This window comes from Panthera leo, chromosome B1, assembly GCF_018350215.1.
Source record: "Panthera leo isolate Ple1 chromosome B1, P.leo_Ple1_pat1.1, whole genome shotgun sequence".
In the NCBI taxonomy this organism is placed as follows: domain Eukaryota; kingdom Metazoa; phylum Chordata; class Mammalia; order Carnivora; family Felidae; genus Panthera; species Panthera leo.
In genome coordinates this window covers 172490437-172507987 of record NC_056682.1, presented here as the reverse complement: position 1 = coordinate 172507987, position 17551 = coordinate 172490437, and the positions used below count along the sequence as shown (strand labels likewise).

The following is a 17551-nucleotide window of genomic DNA, read 5'->3' as shown; positions in this document are numbered from 1 at the left end:
CTGTCTCTCTCTCAAAAATAAATAAACTTTAAAAAAAATCCAAATATGCTGAATTAAAAAAAAAAAAAAGACAAGTCACAGTCTAGGAAAATTATTTGCAACACATGTAACCACAAAAGTATTAATATCCAAAATATATTAGGAATTCTTACAAGCCAATAGGAAAATGAGTAATAAGCCCAATGGTGGGAAATTAGCAAAGATATAAACAGATGGATAACAGAAAAGTAAAAAGAAATAGATTCAACATATAGTAAGGAATGAATCCTTATTAGAATATGGGAAAATACAAAACAAGACAACCAGGAGACACCATTGTACACACCTGGGATGGACAAAAATTAAAACATCTAATACCAAATGCTGGTCAGATCATGAGGAAACAGGAACTCTCATACATGTTCAGAGATTCTGACTTAAGTGGTCCAGGATGGCACCAGGCATCAGTATTATTTTAAAAGCTCTCCAGGTGATCCAGTTCAGAAGGATCAGGGCACTTAGATGTAAATGTCATTCTAAACACATCGCCCTCTAGTGGCCCGTTTTCCTCGGCTGCACCCTTCACACCTCACGGCCTGGAAATGATGTAGGTGTCCTTGACTCTCACTGCTACCTCCAGATCAGTCTTTGAAACCTACCCCTCCTGGTTGCAATCACCCAGAGTCCCATCACTCCTTCATTCACTGAGTATTTCAGCAATGCTCACCGTCCAAGTACAATACCACCCCTGCCATAATTCTAGTAATTCCAATAACTATGTAGAGATACTTTCATTCCACACCCCCCGCTTCTTAGTTCTTTGATATTCTCTCTGCTAATGATCTTATACTGCAACCCACCTCAGCCATCCATTCCCTCATTATACCCGAAATATTATTATTGCCAATGGCTGTACCCTCTCCATAATCTCACTTGCCAGCATCCCGCTCTCCAGCTACGACCTCTAATTCTCTCCCTCTGCTGCCGACAAGTCCTCAGCCCCGCTGCATTGGACTGAAAGCTCATGATGCATCCTTTTAATCATCCCTCTACGTTTACGCTCAGCTACCTTATTCCACTCTCCTCTACCCAGGTTAAATCCAACTCACCACTGGACTACACAGAGCCTGAGCAGCTCAATGCAGCTGGAGAAAATACCCACGCTGACTGTTTTACTCGAAATTCATGACTGGGTCCCAACCTCAAGAAGGAGCAGCAATCCTACTACCTTATCTACCCCCCCCTTTCCTGAGCCTGTTCACTCTCCCCTATCTTATACCTCCTTTCCTCTCTTATGCTGCCAACACCCCCTTCCTTCCTCTCTCTCAGCTGATGATGCTTCATTTTTCATGCAGAAAAGCAAAGCAACCAGAAGAGCATTTCCACATCCTCCCCCAAGACTCTACTAGCCTACTTGTATGTGTCTACCTGTTGTACGTGTCTTCCTTTGTTGACCTGAATGAACTCAGTCAAGAGCTTCCTCCCCATTGAGCATTGACTTCCATCCCTGCTTGTCCACTCAAGGAAATCACTCTCTCACTCTTGCAATGATCTTTTCTCTACTACATCATCATTTTTTTTTTGCTCTAATATATGGTTCTAATTAGCATATAATGCTACAACTTCTCTCATATTTGAACCCTCAGTCTCTTCATCTTTGCTCCCCTTTACACCAGAACTCCTTGAAAGAGTTGTTGTACTCACTGTCTCTAAAGTCTCCTTCCATTCTCTCAAACCTACTCCAATCAGGTTTCTTCCTCTATCACTCCAAAGAAATTATTCTTGTTAAGGTCACCAATGACGTCCACATTGCCAAATCCAATTTTCAATTGGACTGACCAATTCTCAGTTTTCATCAGATCTATTGGCAGTATTTAACACAGTTAAAAGATCTTGAAAAGTTTTCTTACTTAGCTTCTGGGACCCCATACTCCCCTCCTCCATTGCCATTCGCATACACCTCCCTCCCAACTTCTTGCTAAATCACTGCATTCCTTCCCAGTCTCCTTCTGGGTTCTCCTTATCTCTCCGACTTGGCACAACTAAGACTCAGTCCTGGGCCTCTTCTCTTCTGCAACTCTGTGCATTCTCATCCTGGTTCATAGCTTCAAAACTATTGATTTACTGATGACTCCCCAGTTACTATCTCCAGCCCAGACTTCTCCCCTGAACTCCAGACTCTTACACCCAACTGCCTGCTAAACATTTGCTAAACTTTTCTTGTTGCAAATCAAGTGCTTGAATCTTCACTACCTCAAACCTCAAACCTGTCCCTTTTGCATCCTTCCTGATCTCAATAAGTGATACTTCTGTTCTTGCAGTCATTCAGGTCAAAACCCTTGGACTAATGTTTGACTTCTTTCTTTTCCTCCAAGTCTGCATCCAATCCTTGAGCAAATTTGGCTGGGCTTTTCTTTGAAACGTCTCCATAAGCAAAACACCCCTCGTGCCCTCCACCATTCCAAAATGGCCAAAACCATAGTCATCTCTCACACAGATAACTGTAATGACTTCCTAACTGGTCTGTCTGCTTCTGTCCTTCCTGCTACCCACCAAACTTCACCCTATCCCAACCCAATTACAATCAGACACTAGAATCACGGCACACTCCTACTCAAAATCTGTAAGGGTTCTCATTTCACTCAAAGTATAAGCTAAAATCCCTATTATGGTTTGCAAGGCACTACCTTATCTGCCTCATCTTTTAGACTTCACTATCTCGATGGCCTCATTCCTGCCACTCTGCCCCATCCTCCCTCTGCTCGAGCCACACTGGCCACATTACCATTCTCTGAGTGCACCAAGCATGCCCCCACACTGCTCTTGCAGTCCTCTCTGCCTGAAACTGTCCCCACATATCACCATTGTTCACTCCTTTACTTCCTTAAAATCTACACTGAAATGTCACTTTATTGTCAAGACCTTCCCTGACCACGGTTACTCCCACCCAGGATATTCTAGACCTATGGACACTATACATTGCTTTATGCCACCATCTGATATGTTATCTAGTTAGAGTCTATCTCCTTTTCAACAGAATGCAAGTTCTAGAGCAGCTAGAGCAGATCTAGGCACATACTCAAAAGAAGTTGGGTTTAATGAATGGTTGTGATGTAGGCAGGCTGGGGCCATGGATCCAGAGGGGGTCCCGCAGGACCAGCCAAGAGGGTCCTTGGCTACACACTGGATAGAAATAGCCAGGATGGAGTGAGAGCAGAGTTTGTTGATGATACAGAGACAGTGCACATACAGACAGAGCATCTGGAAGACGCAGAAAGGAAAAGGAAAGAGAGTCTCTTCTTTGTTCCTGGTCTGAAGTTTTTATTGAGGACTGTGGTCTGGTGTATGTGTCCTCTCAGGCGTCCAAGAACTGGTTACAAGAAAGACAAGTGTCCAGGTATCCTCCATAACTCACTTATTCCTTGGAGCCAAAGGGTCTTGGCATTGAGATGTCTAGCACCAATGGTCTGGAATAGGCATGTGATGGGTTTATCCGATCATTCTCTCCCAGTCCTTTCTTAGATGTTATCTATTGTGTTGGAAGACTAAAGAAATCATTAACTCCTTGTCCCTTACAAGGAGGGCATGCATTATTTGTACTATGAGGAACACGTATGAGTGCAGGTACTAGCAAGAATAGAAGCAAGAAAAAAAGCAAGAAGGAGATTTTTATGGAGTCCTTCAGCTTCCCTCAGTTGAACCAATTTGGAGGACAATTTCAAGTATCTAAAAAAAGGTGACCTGTCTATTCCATTTCTAGCCTGCAATATAAGACAATATACACAAAGGAGGCCATTGCAGCACTATGTGTAATAGTGAAACATGAAATACACTAAATGTCCATCAATTGGGGAATTGATAAGTTGTGGATAATCGTACAATGGAATCCTATAAGGACTTTAAAATGAATGTACTAGATCTACAATCTATGAACATAAATGATTCTCAAAAATATAATGGCACATAGGATGTTATTTATACAATTTTAAAACATTGAGGGGTGCCTGGGTGGCTCAGTTGGTTGAGCATCTGACTTCAGCTCAGGTCATGATCTCGTGGTCGGTGAGTTCCAGCCCCACATGGGGCTCTGTGCTGACAGCTCAGAGCTTGGAGCCTGCTTCGGATTCTGTGTCTCCCTCTCTCTGCCCTTCCCCTGTTCGTGCTTTGTCTCTCTCTCAAAAATAAAATAAAAACATTTAAAATTTTTGAAAAATATAGTATTTGTGGATAAAGAGATGTGCAGTATAGAAATATGGGTGGGGAGGATACACAACAGCTACAGGATAGTGGTGACCTCCAGGGAAGGTGAAGAATGGAAGGGAGTAGATTTCAAACATATCTGTAACATTTTTTTTTTCTTTTAAAAGAATGCTCTAGGGGTACCTGGGTGGCTCAGGCCGTTAAGGGTCCAACTCTTGGTTTTGGCTCAGGTCATGATCTCACAGTTGGTGAGTTTGAGTCCTGCATTAGGGTCTGTGCTGATTATCGTAGAACCTGCTGGGGATTCTCCCTCTCCCTATCACTGCCTCTCTCTCTAAAGAAATAAATAAATAAATACACTTAAAAAAAATAAATAAATAAAAGAAGGTTCTAAAATAAATATGACAAAAAAGAAAAGTTATTCAATCTTCATATTGTCATAATATTATCTACTTTTTTCTTATACAAACATTTGTCATATTATTCTCTGCTTTCCTATATGTCTTAAAGAATGTTTTATTCTTTAATACTCCCAAATATTTTTAATGAATAAAAAAATTTTAAGTTGCAAAAAATAACAACTTTTGAAATAAATCCTGGTGGGCTTAGAAGCAGCAGCATTTCAGTAAAAGGGCATAATTTGCAGTCAGCAACAAAACCTGTTGCTGCAGTTGCTTGCCCCGTATTCTGTTCTCGGAAAGGTGTGGTTTGGGTCAAAGGCGATAAGGAAACCAGCCGTGAAGAGGGAATGTTTGATCGGGCGGCTACCGTTCAGCGCAGCAGGGAGGGCAGGTGTGGCAAAGGTGCTTGCTGTCCTTAGGCGCAGAAGTCACAAGCATAGTGTTTGCGTCCATGGTTCACCGAAACACGCCTGTCACACCTTTCAAACAAAATCTGCTAACACTCACAATTGCAGAACTCAGAACGAATCACTGTTTTTAAAACTGCATTGTCCCTAACTTATATAAAATATATGTACACGTATATATATTTACAAGAGAAGGTTTATACCATACATGACACTTTTGTAAACTTCCCCTGCCCTACACTTAATATTCGGCTATGGCCTTCCTTCTTTGCTGTCAACAAATCGGATGTAGAGTTATAATTTTTAATGGCTACAACATATCTGATTGTTTGAAGATGCTATGGTTTACTTCACCAATCCTTTATTGTGGGACAGATTATGACCGGGTTTTCTCGGGCACAAACAACCGCAATAAACATCCTTGCACATACATACTGGCACATTGGCTTAAGACAAATTCGCAGATGTGGAACTCCTGGGCCAAAGCTACTGCTTTTGAATTCTGATCCCCATTTCCAAACTGGCCTTCTAGAAAGTGTTTTTTGTTTAGTTGGCCGATTTTAAATCAAATGACACTCCCACAAACAAGGTAAGGGAAAGCTGTTTAACGCACAATCGAGGCATCAAAAACTCTGGCCGAACTTGAGCGATCCCTTCCCGGGGAAACTGCCCGCAGGGTTTTCCGGCACTTTTAAAGGTAGGAAATGGATGCGGAGAACCCCAAGACCCGCCCAGGGTGGGGGTGGGCGTCCGTCCGGCTCTTCCTGCGGGCACAGGGCTGGAAAAGCCTAGTTATCCCGCGAGGATCCGGGCCCGGAGGAAGAAGGTGCCCGGGCGCCTCGGCTGCGCTCGGGCGCTGGGGCGGGGCGCCCGCGGGGGCGGGGCTCCGCTTGGGCCGACCGCGGGGCGGGGCAGCTCGGCCGGCCGCCCCCTTGTCCCCCCTCCGGGCCCGCCCTCCGGCCGCGTCCCCGCCGGCCCTGCCGACGTGGCGGGGCGGGACCCGCCCGGCGCTCCCGCGCGCACTCGGCCGCCGGAGCGGTAAGAGCCCCGGGCACCCTCTCCCCTTCCCCTTCCCCTTCCCCGGGAGGGCGGGGGAGTGCGAGGACAGCCGCATCTGGGTGGTGGGCAGACCCTGCCGTCTCTCCTTGTCCTGGTCCCCAAATTCTGCCCTCCGCTTTAGTGGGAAGCCATCGACAGGGACTTGGCACCGCGCGCGGGACCCGGGAGGACCGGACTTGGGGGGTGAAGGTCTGGGGAGGCGCGGGAGGCGCGGCCGAGGGCCCTGTGTGGGTGCGGGCGTGTGAGTGTGTGTGTGTGAGTGTGTGTCGCTCCGGGTCCACGCTCATGCACACACCCACACGCCCGCACTCGGGGTCTGCCCCCTCGGCCGGCCTGAACCTCCGCGGAGACTGCCTTGTGTTCTCAAAGTATCCGGTCGCGGCACCAAGCAAGTCTGAAAAAGTTTCTCCAGTGCCCCAGGTCCGAGTCAGAGGAGGCTGCAGGATCCCTGCCGCCAGGGGCACAGAGGGAGCAGCTCCCCATAAGGCAAAGTCCTCCATCCTGGGGTTCGCCTGTCCTTGGTCCCGGAAAACCGAGCTCTGGCCTTGACCTCCCAGCCAACTTCAGCATCTCTCTTCCTTCAGCTTCACACGCTCTTCCACCCCAGCCAACACCCTAAGCTAGTGCTACCTGGATTCACATCCCCCAGGCGGAGCCTACCCCCTGTCCCCCGCCCCTCCCCAGCCCCCCACGCACTCACTCACTGATCTTCCACCATGGATTCTGGTGAGTATTTCCAGCCATCTCAGATCTGGCACCTGAACTTCACCGTCCTTTCCTAGAGTAGGAAGACATCTCTGTCTGGGCTAAAAGCAGTATCTGTGCCCCATTCATCCCATCAATTCCCATCCTGAGAATTAGAGTTACAAGCAGGTGGCTTCTAAAATCAGTCTCTCTTGAACTCCAATTTGAGATAACTAAGGAGACAGCCTGTCTGTTCAGAGGCCTCTTTCTGTCCTCTTTTCCTCTTAGTGCCCCTTTCTGACCTCACCCATATTCATTCCCAGTTCTCTCTGTCCTTTCCTCCCTCAGAACCTGAGCTCAGGAAAGAATCTGCTAACTGCTTACTTACATTGTAAGCTTTGAGCGAAGGAATGAAACTTCCGGGGTGGTATTTGAAGCACAAGCCAGTGCAGAAGGAATTTGAGGGTGAATGGGGGCCTTCTAGAAAATCAGAGATTCAGTTCATATAGGTAGCCCTTTATTTAGAAGTCCAGCATATATCAAATATTCTTCCTTAATCAATATCAAACAATATATTTCAATTCCGTAAACATCTGAGGGTTAGAAACCAAGCTAAGTGCTTGCTGGTCACAGTCCTGGAGGAGAAAATGACACAGAAACAAATACTCCTTATAAATGCCATAGAGGTTAGTGCAAAGTATCACTGTCTCTCACACACACACACATACAGCATGGAAGAGGGAGCAATTAGTTTTTTGGAAAGAGTGGGGCAAATTAAGGAAAATTTCAGAGTAAGAAATACACTAGACATGGAGAGACAAATAGGAGTTTGCAAAGCAGTTGAAGGTAGGGCAGCCCAGGCAGAGGAACCAGATAGGCAAAGGCAAGGATGTGGGAATGTTTACAGACTTGGTAATGATGGGAAGTCTGGTGAGGCGAGTGTAGGGTGTATTAAGAGTTACAAGAGGTGGAGAGATGGGAGCTGAATTATGAAGGCTCACAGATGTCATGCAAAGGTGTTTCAACCTAATGGTTTTTAAACGAGAGCAAATAGGTCCCATCTGTGTTTCAGAAAAATACGTAGGAGACAGGTGGAGGCTAGACCAGAGGAAAAAGAGGCTGGGGCTCGGGCCCACCACTTGTTAAGCTCCATAGGTGGAGAACTCTTATAAGCTGATTAACCTCTCATGCAGAGGTTTTTTGTTCCTGCTCCTTCACTGACCAGCCCCTTTAAAACATTTTTTTTAACTTTTTTTTTTAAATTTTTTGAGAGAGAAAGACAGAGTGTGAGCAGGGGAAGGGCAGAGAGAGAGGGAGACACAGAATCCAAAGCAAGCTCCAGGCTCTGAACTGTCAGCACAGAGCCCAATGCGGGGCTCGAAATCACGAACTGTGAGATCATGACCTGAGCCAAAGTCGGATGCTTAAGTGACTGAGCCACCCAGGCACCCCAGCCCCTTTATAAAATTGGGGGCAGTGATTTTACAGTCTATCCTGTTACCAAACTCATATCTTGCCAAATGAGACCATTTAAAAAAATCTATCCCCTGCACTACTATTTCATAAAATTAAAGACATTTTAATACCAAGGAAAGCACGCAGGCTAAACTTGCAAGATGAAGGCAGTCCTTTAATTTAATAAATTTAGATTGACAAAAAAACTTGCTATCTTGTCCTCATTTTTCTCTATCATCAGGAACTGGTCCCAGTCCTGCCGTTTTTGGTGTTCGGGAACCAAGTATCCAGGTCATTTTGTCCAGTTTGTCTAAGAGCAGGAAGTGAGGAAGCCCACCGAGAGTGCGTTGTGTACCCACAAAGAGAGGGTGGGGCCAGGGCATGCTCTTTCCACCTCAGAATACTGTCTCTCTCTCCCCCCACTATTCCTCCATGCTGCCTCCTAGCCCAGCCACACATTCATCCTGATTATCTAGAATTCCTTCCTGATACTGGGCATTTGAACATACTCTGATCCTATCATGCCTGAGTAACCATAGCAAAACCATTTTCAAGGTTCTCCCTTGCACAAGGTCAGTCTAATTCGGGCACATCGTTCCCTTATTGGATGTGCCGTTTTTTGTCATCATTTACCCATTTCATGTTAGCTGAAGTTGTTTCCTGGACCTTCATTGACCAGGAATAAAATGAAAACAGATTATTCATTTTCTGAAGGATAGTAGTCATGGCTTCCGCTTTAAACTTATTTTTGGAGCCTATGATGTTGCTGCTCCAATACCTAGCATAGTTCTGGGAGCATTTTAGGTGATGAATGAATTTACTCATGAAAAACTAACTTATTCCCAGCCTACAAAGGCTCCTTTATATGCCACTCTTCCTCTCCTTGAAGTGTTCTAAAGAAGCCTCCTTGTTTCTCTGGGTTCAGTTTCGCTAGCATCAAAGCCACAAGACATGGCTGCAGTGATCAATGTTCCAAACCGTAAATCAGGAGAGATTTATAAGTCTGATTGCTTCTGGGGCCCCCAGGCCGACATGGGGACTGTCCTAGGAAACACAGTGCGTATCACAGCTGTGGTCCTGGTGCACTCTGACAGTCACTGTGCAGACACAGCTTTCTATTTAAGACACAACAGTTTCTAATGGCCTCAGATAAGAGGGCACAGTGTTAAAACTGATTTCATCTCTCCTATCATAACACCCAGAGTAGACAAAGGTCTATCAGAACAAACAAATGAAAATAATTTTTGGTTTTGGTTCTGGTTTAGAGAAAATACAGACCTGTAACAGGCAGAAGTCAATATAGATTAAAGATACATACAATTAGAAGTTAAAGGGCGCCTGGGTGGCTCAGTCAGTTAAGCATCTGACTCTTGATTTCAGCTTGGATCATGATCTCTCGGTTCGTAAGTTTGAGCCCTGCATTGGCTCTGCGCTCAGAGTGGGGAGCCTGCTTGGGATTCTCTTTCTTCCTCTCTGCCCCTCCCCTGCTTACACATGCTCGCTCTCTCTCTCTCTCTCTCTCAAAATAAATAAACATTAAAAAAAGAAGTTAAAGTAGGGTAAATATTATGGTGACCATTTTGACTCTCTAAACGGATGTAAAAATACAGTCTTTTTGAAACTTGTAAGTTGTCCATAAATATTTTAAACAGTATGGGTTCAATACCTTATAGCTAATTTGGGGCATTTCTGAAGGAATGGCTTCCTGTAGCTGGTGGAATGCAGAGCAGCTCCAGGGAAGAGAGGTTTCTGTCTTTGCAGTTTTTCTACAATTGACCTAAGGCAATTTGGCCATCAGCTTGTTCTGAGAAGCTTGATGAAGTCCAAGCTCTCTGACCTTTAAGGCCTCTGGCATGGACTGCTCTACAGGCAGGACTCAGCTAACCCAGTCAGGTTTTGGGGTTCTCCCGAAAAGCATAACTAGAAGATCTCTCTCTCAAAGACCACTAAACTGCTGAACCCAATAGAATCTTATGCCCTGGTAATAGAAGGGCGGATTGCACCTGTATGTTATTAGTTGCCAATCCACATATCTCAGGCATCTTCTGTTTCACTGGTGAAAAATGGCTTCTAATATCCCTTGTGCTAATTAGCACATCCTGGGGTTCTGATTAAAGGGGATGATGGTTAAACCGTCTCTAGAAGTGGACACCCAATTACAGATTTTGAATGCTAACTCAAGTCTTCTGGAGAGGACATTCCTGAATAGGGCACTTCGGTGTTAACCAGCCACCCCTAGGCTGTAAATTGCAGCAAACCTGCATGCATGTCACACGATACATGCAGAGGTATTTTAGAGTACATTATGAACAGCACTGCAACACATTTAGGGCAAAGCAGAATCAACAACAACAACAACAAAAAAACACTTTTTATTTGCCCATGAACATTTATTATAGCCAGGTTTATCCTTACGTCCCTGTTTATAGAAAAGTGAAATAGTTTGGAGTGCCTTAATAATCCAGATTAATAATAAGGATTTTCAAATTACCTTACAAAGAAATGAAAATATCAGACAGTGTCTATGGCCAGCTATTGATGAATAAAAAATGGGAACAAAAGTGATGTTGAAGCATCATTTACTCACAGGGCCATTCTCCTAATGCCCCTAGGACCCAGGCAAGGATAGGACAAATTAAAACAAAAATTTCTAGATCATGGAAACCAAGCAATGTTCTAGACCATGGGTCAGCAAACATTTTTGTAAAAGGCCAGATAGTAAATATTTTAGGCTTTGCGACTTTATGGGCCATATGGTCTCAGCTACTCAACTCAGCTGTTGTAGTGCTAGAGAAGCCACAGACAGTACGTAAACAAATGAACGTATCTGTGTCCCCATAAAATTTGATTTACCAGAACAGGCGGAGGGCACAATCTGGCCAGCAGGCTATAGTTTGCCAACCCCCAGCCCTAACCCAGTCCTGACTCTGAGATTTTCAAGAAGATTTTATTTGTTTACAAAAGGACAGCAGCTTTTCAAGTACCATCACTCAGTTCTGCCTTCCTCCCACGAGCCACAGCAACTGCCTTTTCTGGGCAGTGGCCTTGTTTCATTCTTTACTATTTCAACTAGGCATTGGCTAGTCATTGACACACCATCTCCAACCTTAAATATCCTAAACTTTATATACCAGCTAAAGGGAAGTATGCATTTTTTTTTTTTTTTTTTTTTTTTTGCTATTCCCACCTATAGACTTGTTTATAGGAGTGTTATTACTGAACCCAAGGATTTTTATTTAAAAGGAGACCTTCTAGGGGCACCTGGGTGGCTCAGTCGGTTAAGTGTCTGATTCTTGATTTTGGCTCAGATCATGATCTCGTGGTTCGTGGGTTCCAGCCCAGTGGTCAAGTTCCATGTTGGTGGTGCAGAGCCTGCTTGGGATTCTCTCTCTTTCTTTGCCCCTCACTTGCTTGCACTATTTCTAAAAATAAATAAATAAACTTTAGAAAAATAAAAGAAAACGTTCTAACTTAGTTAACCTGGAGGTTAAGGAACAAAAGAAAGACGATATGGATCATTTGGAACCATTAGCTGTAAGATAGCTCTTGAGTAGTAAATGGGGTAAAGGCATTTTCTGTTTGCTTTCATTTCAAATTACATTTAAAAAAACTTTAGGGGCGTGTGGGTGGCTCAGCCGGTTGAGCATCCGACTTCGGCTCAGGTCATGATCTCACGGGTGAGTTCGAGCCCCGCATCAGGCTCTGTGTGGAGCCTGGAGCCTGCTTTGGATTCTGTGTCTCCCTCTCTCTCTGCCATTAATCCATTCTCACTCTGTCTCTGTCTCTCTCAAAAATAAATAAACATTAAATTTTTTTTTTTTTTTTTAATTTTTTTTTTTCCAACATTTTTTATTTATTTTTGGGACAGAGAGAGACAGAGCATGAACGGGGGAGGGGCAGAGAGAGAGGGAGACATAGAATCGGAAACAGGCTCCAGGCTCCGAGCCATCAGCCCAGAGCCTGACGCGGGGCTCGAACTCACGGACCGCGAGATCGTGACCTGGCTGAAGTCGGACGCTTAACCGACTGCGCCACCCAGGCGCCCCAACATTAAATTTTTTTTAAATAGTAATAAAAAATATAAATAAAAAATTTTAATTCCAATATTGTTAACATCCAGAGTTATATTAGTTTCAGGTTTACAATATAGTGATTCAACAATTCCATACATCACTGGTGCTCATCATGGCCAGTGCCCTCCTTAATCCCTATCACCTTTTTAACCCGTCCCCCATCCACCTCCCTTCTGGTATCATCAGTTCTCTAGAGTCTGTTTCTTGGTTTGTCTCTCTCACTCTCTTTTTTTCTTTGCTTGTTTGGTTTGTTTCCTAAATTCCACATGTGAGTGAAATCATACAGTATTTGTCTTTATCTGACTGACTTATTTCGCTTAGCATCATACTCTGTAGCTCTATCCAGGTAGTTGTTGCAAGTGACAAGATTTCATTCTTTTTGGGGGGTTGAGTTATGTAAGTATATATATGCCACATCTTCTTTATCCATAAATCTACTGATGGACACTTGGACTGCTTTCTTGGTTTGGCTATTGTAAATAATGCTGCTATAAACATAGGGGTACACCTTCAATCTAGTTATCGTACTACTGGGTATTTGCCCCCAAAATACAAAAACACAAATCCAAATTACATTTTAATCTCAAGTCTCTGAAAATATTCATCAAACAACACTCATATTTGTTGAGCTTCCCACTAGGTTCAAACAACCATGTTAAGTGCTGCATAAAATCTGAAAACAAAACACGGGAGCTCCTTGTGTTCATAGAATTTACAATATACTGTGATAGGAAAACACTCAAGTGACTCTAAACCAAAGGCAAGTATAACTGTCCAAGGTGAGGTAGATGCAAAGCACTCTGGCAGTTCAGAGGAAGAAAAATTCTATCCAGTTGGGAAGAACAAAGAATGGAGGCAGTACTTAACTGGGTCTTGAATGTGTTAAGACAACGTATTGAACCAACAGCCACATGAGGGTCTTTTGTGAATGTCAGGCATTGCATGGATACTTACATTGTCTTGGTCCAGGTTTTGGAAGGGAATGGTGGGAGATACACACAGTGGGAACAGAGTACAGAGGTGCTTGGATGCCAGCTGAAGCTTCTCACCTCCTCCCAATAGTAAGTGGGAAACCCCTAAGGATGTATGAACAGGAGGGTGAGGGATGGGGAAGTGAAAGGGAGAGTGACAGTAGAGATCTGAGTCCAATGTTGAAGTCATCAACATGAACCATAATGAGACCCTGATCTAGAGTGGTGGCAGTGAATAGAAGTAAAAATAAAAGAAAAGGCATAAATTCTGAATAAAGAGCCTCTAGGATTTGGGCACTGGGAGAGAAGAGGCTGGTGGCACTGCAGTTGGGCTCTGACATGGTTCAAATCTCAAATATGTCACTGAAAGTGTGACTTCTGAGCCTCAGTTGCCTCGTCTGTAAAATAGAGCTCATAATATCTAACTCACAGGAGAGAATACATGTAAGGAGCCTAGACTTAATAGGCGCTCAATAATGATAGGTATCGATATTACATATTCTTGAGAGAGTGAAGGTTTAGTTAATGACAGCGCTGAGGTTTTAAGCTTAGGTTATAGGGAAAATCTAGGCACCATTAAAAGGAACACAAAAGTCAACAGGAAGAACTAGTATTAACAATAAGACCACAGGTTTCCTTTTGGATGGGAACAGTTGTCCAGCTGCCCATTAGAACTACTTATCCAGAAGTAGAATTTTTTTTTTATGAATATAATTTGTTGTCAGATTGGCTTCCATACAACACCCAGTGCTCATCCCAACAAGTGCCTTCCTCAGTGTCCATTACCCACTTTCCCCTCTCCCCTACCCCCCCATCAACCCTCAGTTTGTTCTGTGTATTTAAGAGTCTCTTATTGTTTGCCTCTCTCCCTCTCTGTTTGTAACTATTTTTCCCCCTTTCTTTCCCCCATGTCTTTCTGTTAAGTTTCTCAAGATCCCCATGAGTGAAAACATATGCCATCTGTCCTTCTCTGACTGACTTATTTCACTCAGCATAATACCTTCCAGTTCCAGCCATGTTGCTGCAAATGGCAGGATTTCATTCTTTCTCATTGCTAAGTAGTGTTCCATTGTATATATGAACCACATCTCTTAAAAATATGGAAGCTTCATGAATTTGAGTGTTACCCTTGCGCAGGGGCCGTCCTAATCTTCTCCGTATTGTTCCAATTTTAGTACATGTGCTGCTGAAGCGAGCGCTAGAATTTTTTTTTTTTATTAACAGCGTTATTAACATGTAACACAATAGGTTATATGTATTATATATATCCTTAATATATTGAGATATAATTCACCTACCACAAAATTCACTCAAAGGAATTTGAAAGTTCAGTGGTCTTCATATATTCACACAGTTGTACGGCCATTACCACGATCTAATTTTAGAACATTTTCCTTGTGGACAAAAGAAATCCATACCCATTAGCAGTCATTCCCTCCTCATTCCCCTTCCCTTCTGTCCCTGGAAGCCACTAAATTACTTTCCATCTCGATGGAATGAGGTAGATATTTGAAACTCACGACATAAGAGTGGTGTGTGAAACTGTGAGAAAGGAATGTGATTCACCAAGGGAGAGAATGTAGTACAAGGAAAGGTAACAGCCAGACAACCTTGGGGAATGGCTATGTGAGGGGACAAGAGGGCTACATGTGCACATGATCCTAAGCCCGTACCTCCATTTGGCCAGTATGTTAAGTGGTTTCTTACATACTGTGGCTTTCGTGACAACTTGAGGTTTGACCAATTGGTAAACACCGAGGTCGACAAAAATACTCACTGATTTGACTGAGACTTGACTTCTGGTGTAGTGAGAACTCTGTGTTTTCATTTTAGCCTAAGAAAATTATCATCTTGGGGCAACTGGGTGGCTCAGTTGGTTGAGCGGCTCTTTTTTTTTTCACCGTTATTTAATTTTTTTATTTTTTTTAATTTACATCCAAATTAGTTAGCATATAGTGCAACAATGATTTCAGGAGTAGATTCCTTAGTGCCCCTTACCCATTTAGCTCATTCCCCCTCCCACGAGCGTCTGACTCTTGATTTCAGCTTAGGTCATGATCCCAGGCTTGTGGGATTGAGCCCCATGTCAGGCCCCATGCTGAGCATGGAGCCTGCTTGAGATTCTCTCTATCTCTCCCTCTACCCCTCTCCCCTGTCCTCTCTCTCTCTCTCTCTCTCTCTCTCAAATAAAAATTTGTTAATTTTTTAAAAAAATGAAAATTATCATCTTGAGCTAGCCTTTTAGAGCTGTACTGTCCAGTAAGGTAGCCACTAGCCACACATGCCTATGTAAAATATAAAATTAAATCATTTAAGAGTTCTGTTGAACGGTGCTGTTCTACATGACACACTAGCTTGCAAACTTGGTAAAGAGTTTTCTGCTTTGTAGGTAATTTCATAATAGTGACATTCCTCATTTGACTTAATACCTTACTTCTTTCCCTTCCAATTCATCCTGTGTTTCCCTGTGTCAACTATTGTCCAGCAGAACCCAGGCCTTCACCAGCTGGTGTCCAACAAAGCACACTTATGTATATATGTTGCTTTCTCAATGTGAATCTCTGATGACATCACAAAGCTAAATGTCAAGTCATTTTTGATCAGCTCTCAGGTATTTTCTATGCTTATTCTCATTATTGCTGTGATTGTAATTAATACAGTGATATTAAGTAATTTCACAGACACAGATAATACTCATAGTTCCCATATACATATCCCTGCATACCAGGTACAAGATCCATGAAAGTTTAGAGATAGCATTGCATGGTTGCATTAGTTTCCTATTGCTGCTGTAACAAATTGCAACAAACTTAGTGGCTTATAACAACACAGATTTATTCTATTACAGTTCTGGGAGGTCAGAAGTCCCAAACTGGTTTTCACTGGGCTAAAGTCAAGGTGTTGGTAAGCCTGGTTTCTTCTGGCATCTCTGAGGGGAGAAAGGTTTCCTTGACTTTTTCAGCTTCTGGTGGCCGCCCATATTTGGCCTGGCTCACGGCCCCTCCTTCGTCTTGATCACCCCAATCTCTCTGCTCCTGCTCTCTCCTCACCTGTTCCTCTCGGTAATCATATTTCCTTCTGCCTCTCTTGGAGGACACTTATGGTTTCATTTAGGACCCATCCAAATAACCCAGGATAATCTCCATCTCAAGATCCTTAATTTAACCATATATGTGAAATCCCTTTTGCTGTGTAGGGTAACATTCACAGGGTCCAAGGAACAGGACGTAGATAACCTGTGGGGGCCATTATACAGCCTACTCCAAGGTTATGTAAAGTTTCTTATTGATAGAAGAAAGTTTACTCCTACCAGATTTAATTATTGGGAGCTTTGAATAAAGTTTAGCAATTCCGATTAAAGCAGAAAGTATTTGTAATCATGTTGACAGATATTAAAATGTCTGACGATGCCGGTGACACCTCAGCCACTGGAGACAAAGCAGAAATTACCAAGATGCCCAATAGCAAGTTTTTACCCAAAGAGACAGAAGCACACTGTGATTCAGCTACGATTCCAAATGAGCCAACACCAGCTGACGCCACAGGAGATGGGCATGAAAATGCAACCATTCAGTGTGCAGAGACTGCAAGCACTCAGCACCCTGAGCCCCAACACCCCAGTGCCACGCAGCATCCCCCCAATGGAGAAGTGACTGAGGATGCGCTTGCTGAATGCATTGACTCCGTCAGCCTCGAGGCAGAACCTGGATCTGAAATACCCCTGAAAGAGCAGAGTAATCCGGTAGGAGCGGTTCATTCGATTCGGTTCAACCTGAGTTCTTATCGACACCTACCGTGGGCACAGATTTGTGCCAAGCTCCGTGGGTGGGGGTTGGGGATTCAGAATATACTATGGCATCACCTCTGTCATCAAAAGTGTGTTGGGTGGTGAGAAAAGGCATACATGAGAATAATTGGTCATTATGTTATTTGCATTTTGATGATTATAGTAATACTAATAACAGCCACCAATGACTGGACACATCATTATGCCAGGAACCCAACTAGCCACTTTCGGGTCAGGTAATTCACTCCATACGACAGTTCTTTGAGGTTTTGAGATGGATATTATTAACCTTAATTTATAGATGAGGCAATCAGGAGGCAGCTTAGTGAGATATTAAGCTACTTGGTAATAAATGGAAGATATTGAAATATTGGACATAAAGAGTCCAAGTTATTAACAAGCCTGATTCCACCCTAAAGAAGTCAGTGTTTCTTTAATACCACTTAAATTTTAACACATATTTACAGATCTACTGTGGGATCTTAAACATTCAGATCACTATTTGATTATCAGCTATACCACCTTCCAAAGGACC

At 43.5% G+C, this 17551-nt stretch overlaps 1 protein-coding gene and 1 non-coding gene across 6 annotated transcripts in view; one reads left to right on the top strand and one right to left on the bottom strand.

The window, feature by feature from the left end:
• Positions 1-17551, top strand: part of FAM114A1 (family with sequence similarity 114 member A1) — a 114298-nt gene that overhangs the window by 33989 nt on the left and 62758 nt on the right. For 4 of the 5 annotated variants that reach the window (XM_042936623.1, XM_042936622.1, XM_042936621.1 and 1 more), the window contains exon 2: positions 16619-16971. In XM_042936623.1, coding sequence (XP_042792557.1) covers positions 16627-16971 — 345 coding nt within the window. In that variant the 5' untranslated portion in view covers positions 16619-16626. Of the gene's footprint in view, positions 1-5992; positions 6026-16618; positions 16972-17551 lie in introns of those variants that run through there. The other variant, XM_042936620.1, reaches the window with a different exon arrangement.
• LOC122218771 lies at positions 14322-14428 on the bottom strand. The gene has a single exon (XR_006202102.1). It is a non-coding gene; the product is annotated as a U6 spliceosomal RNA (small nuclear RNA).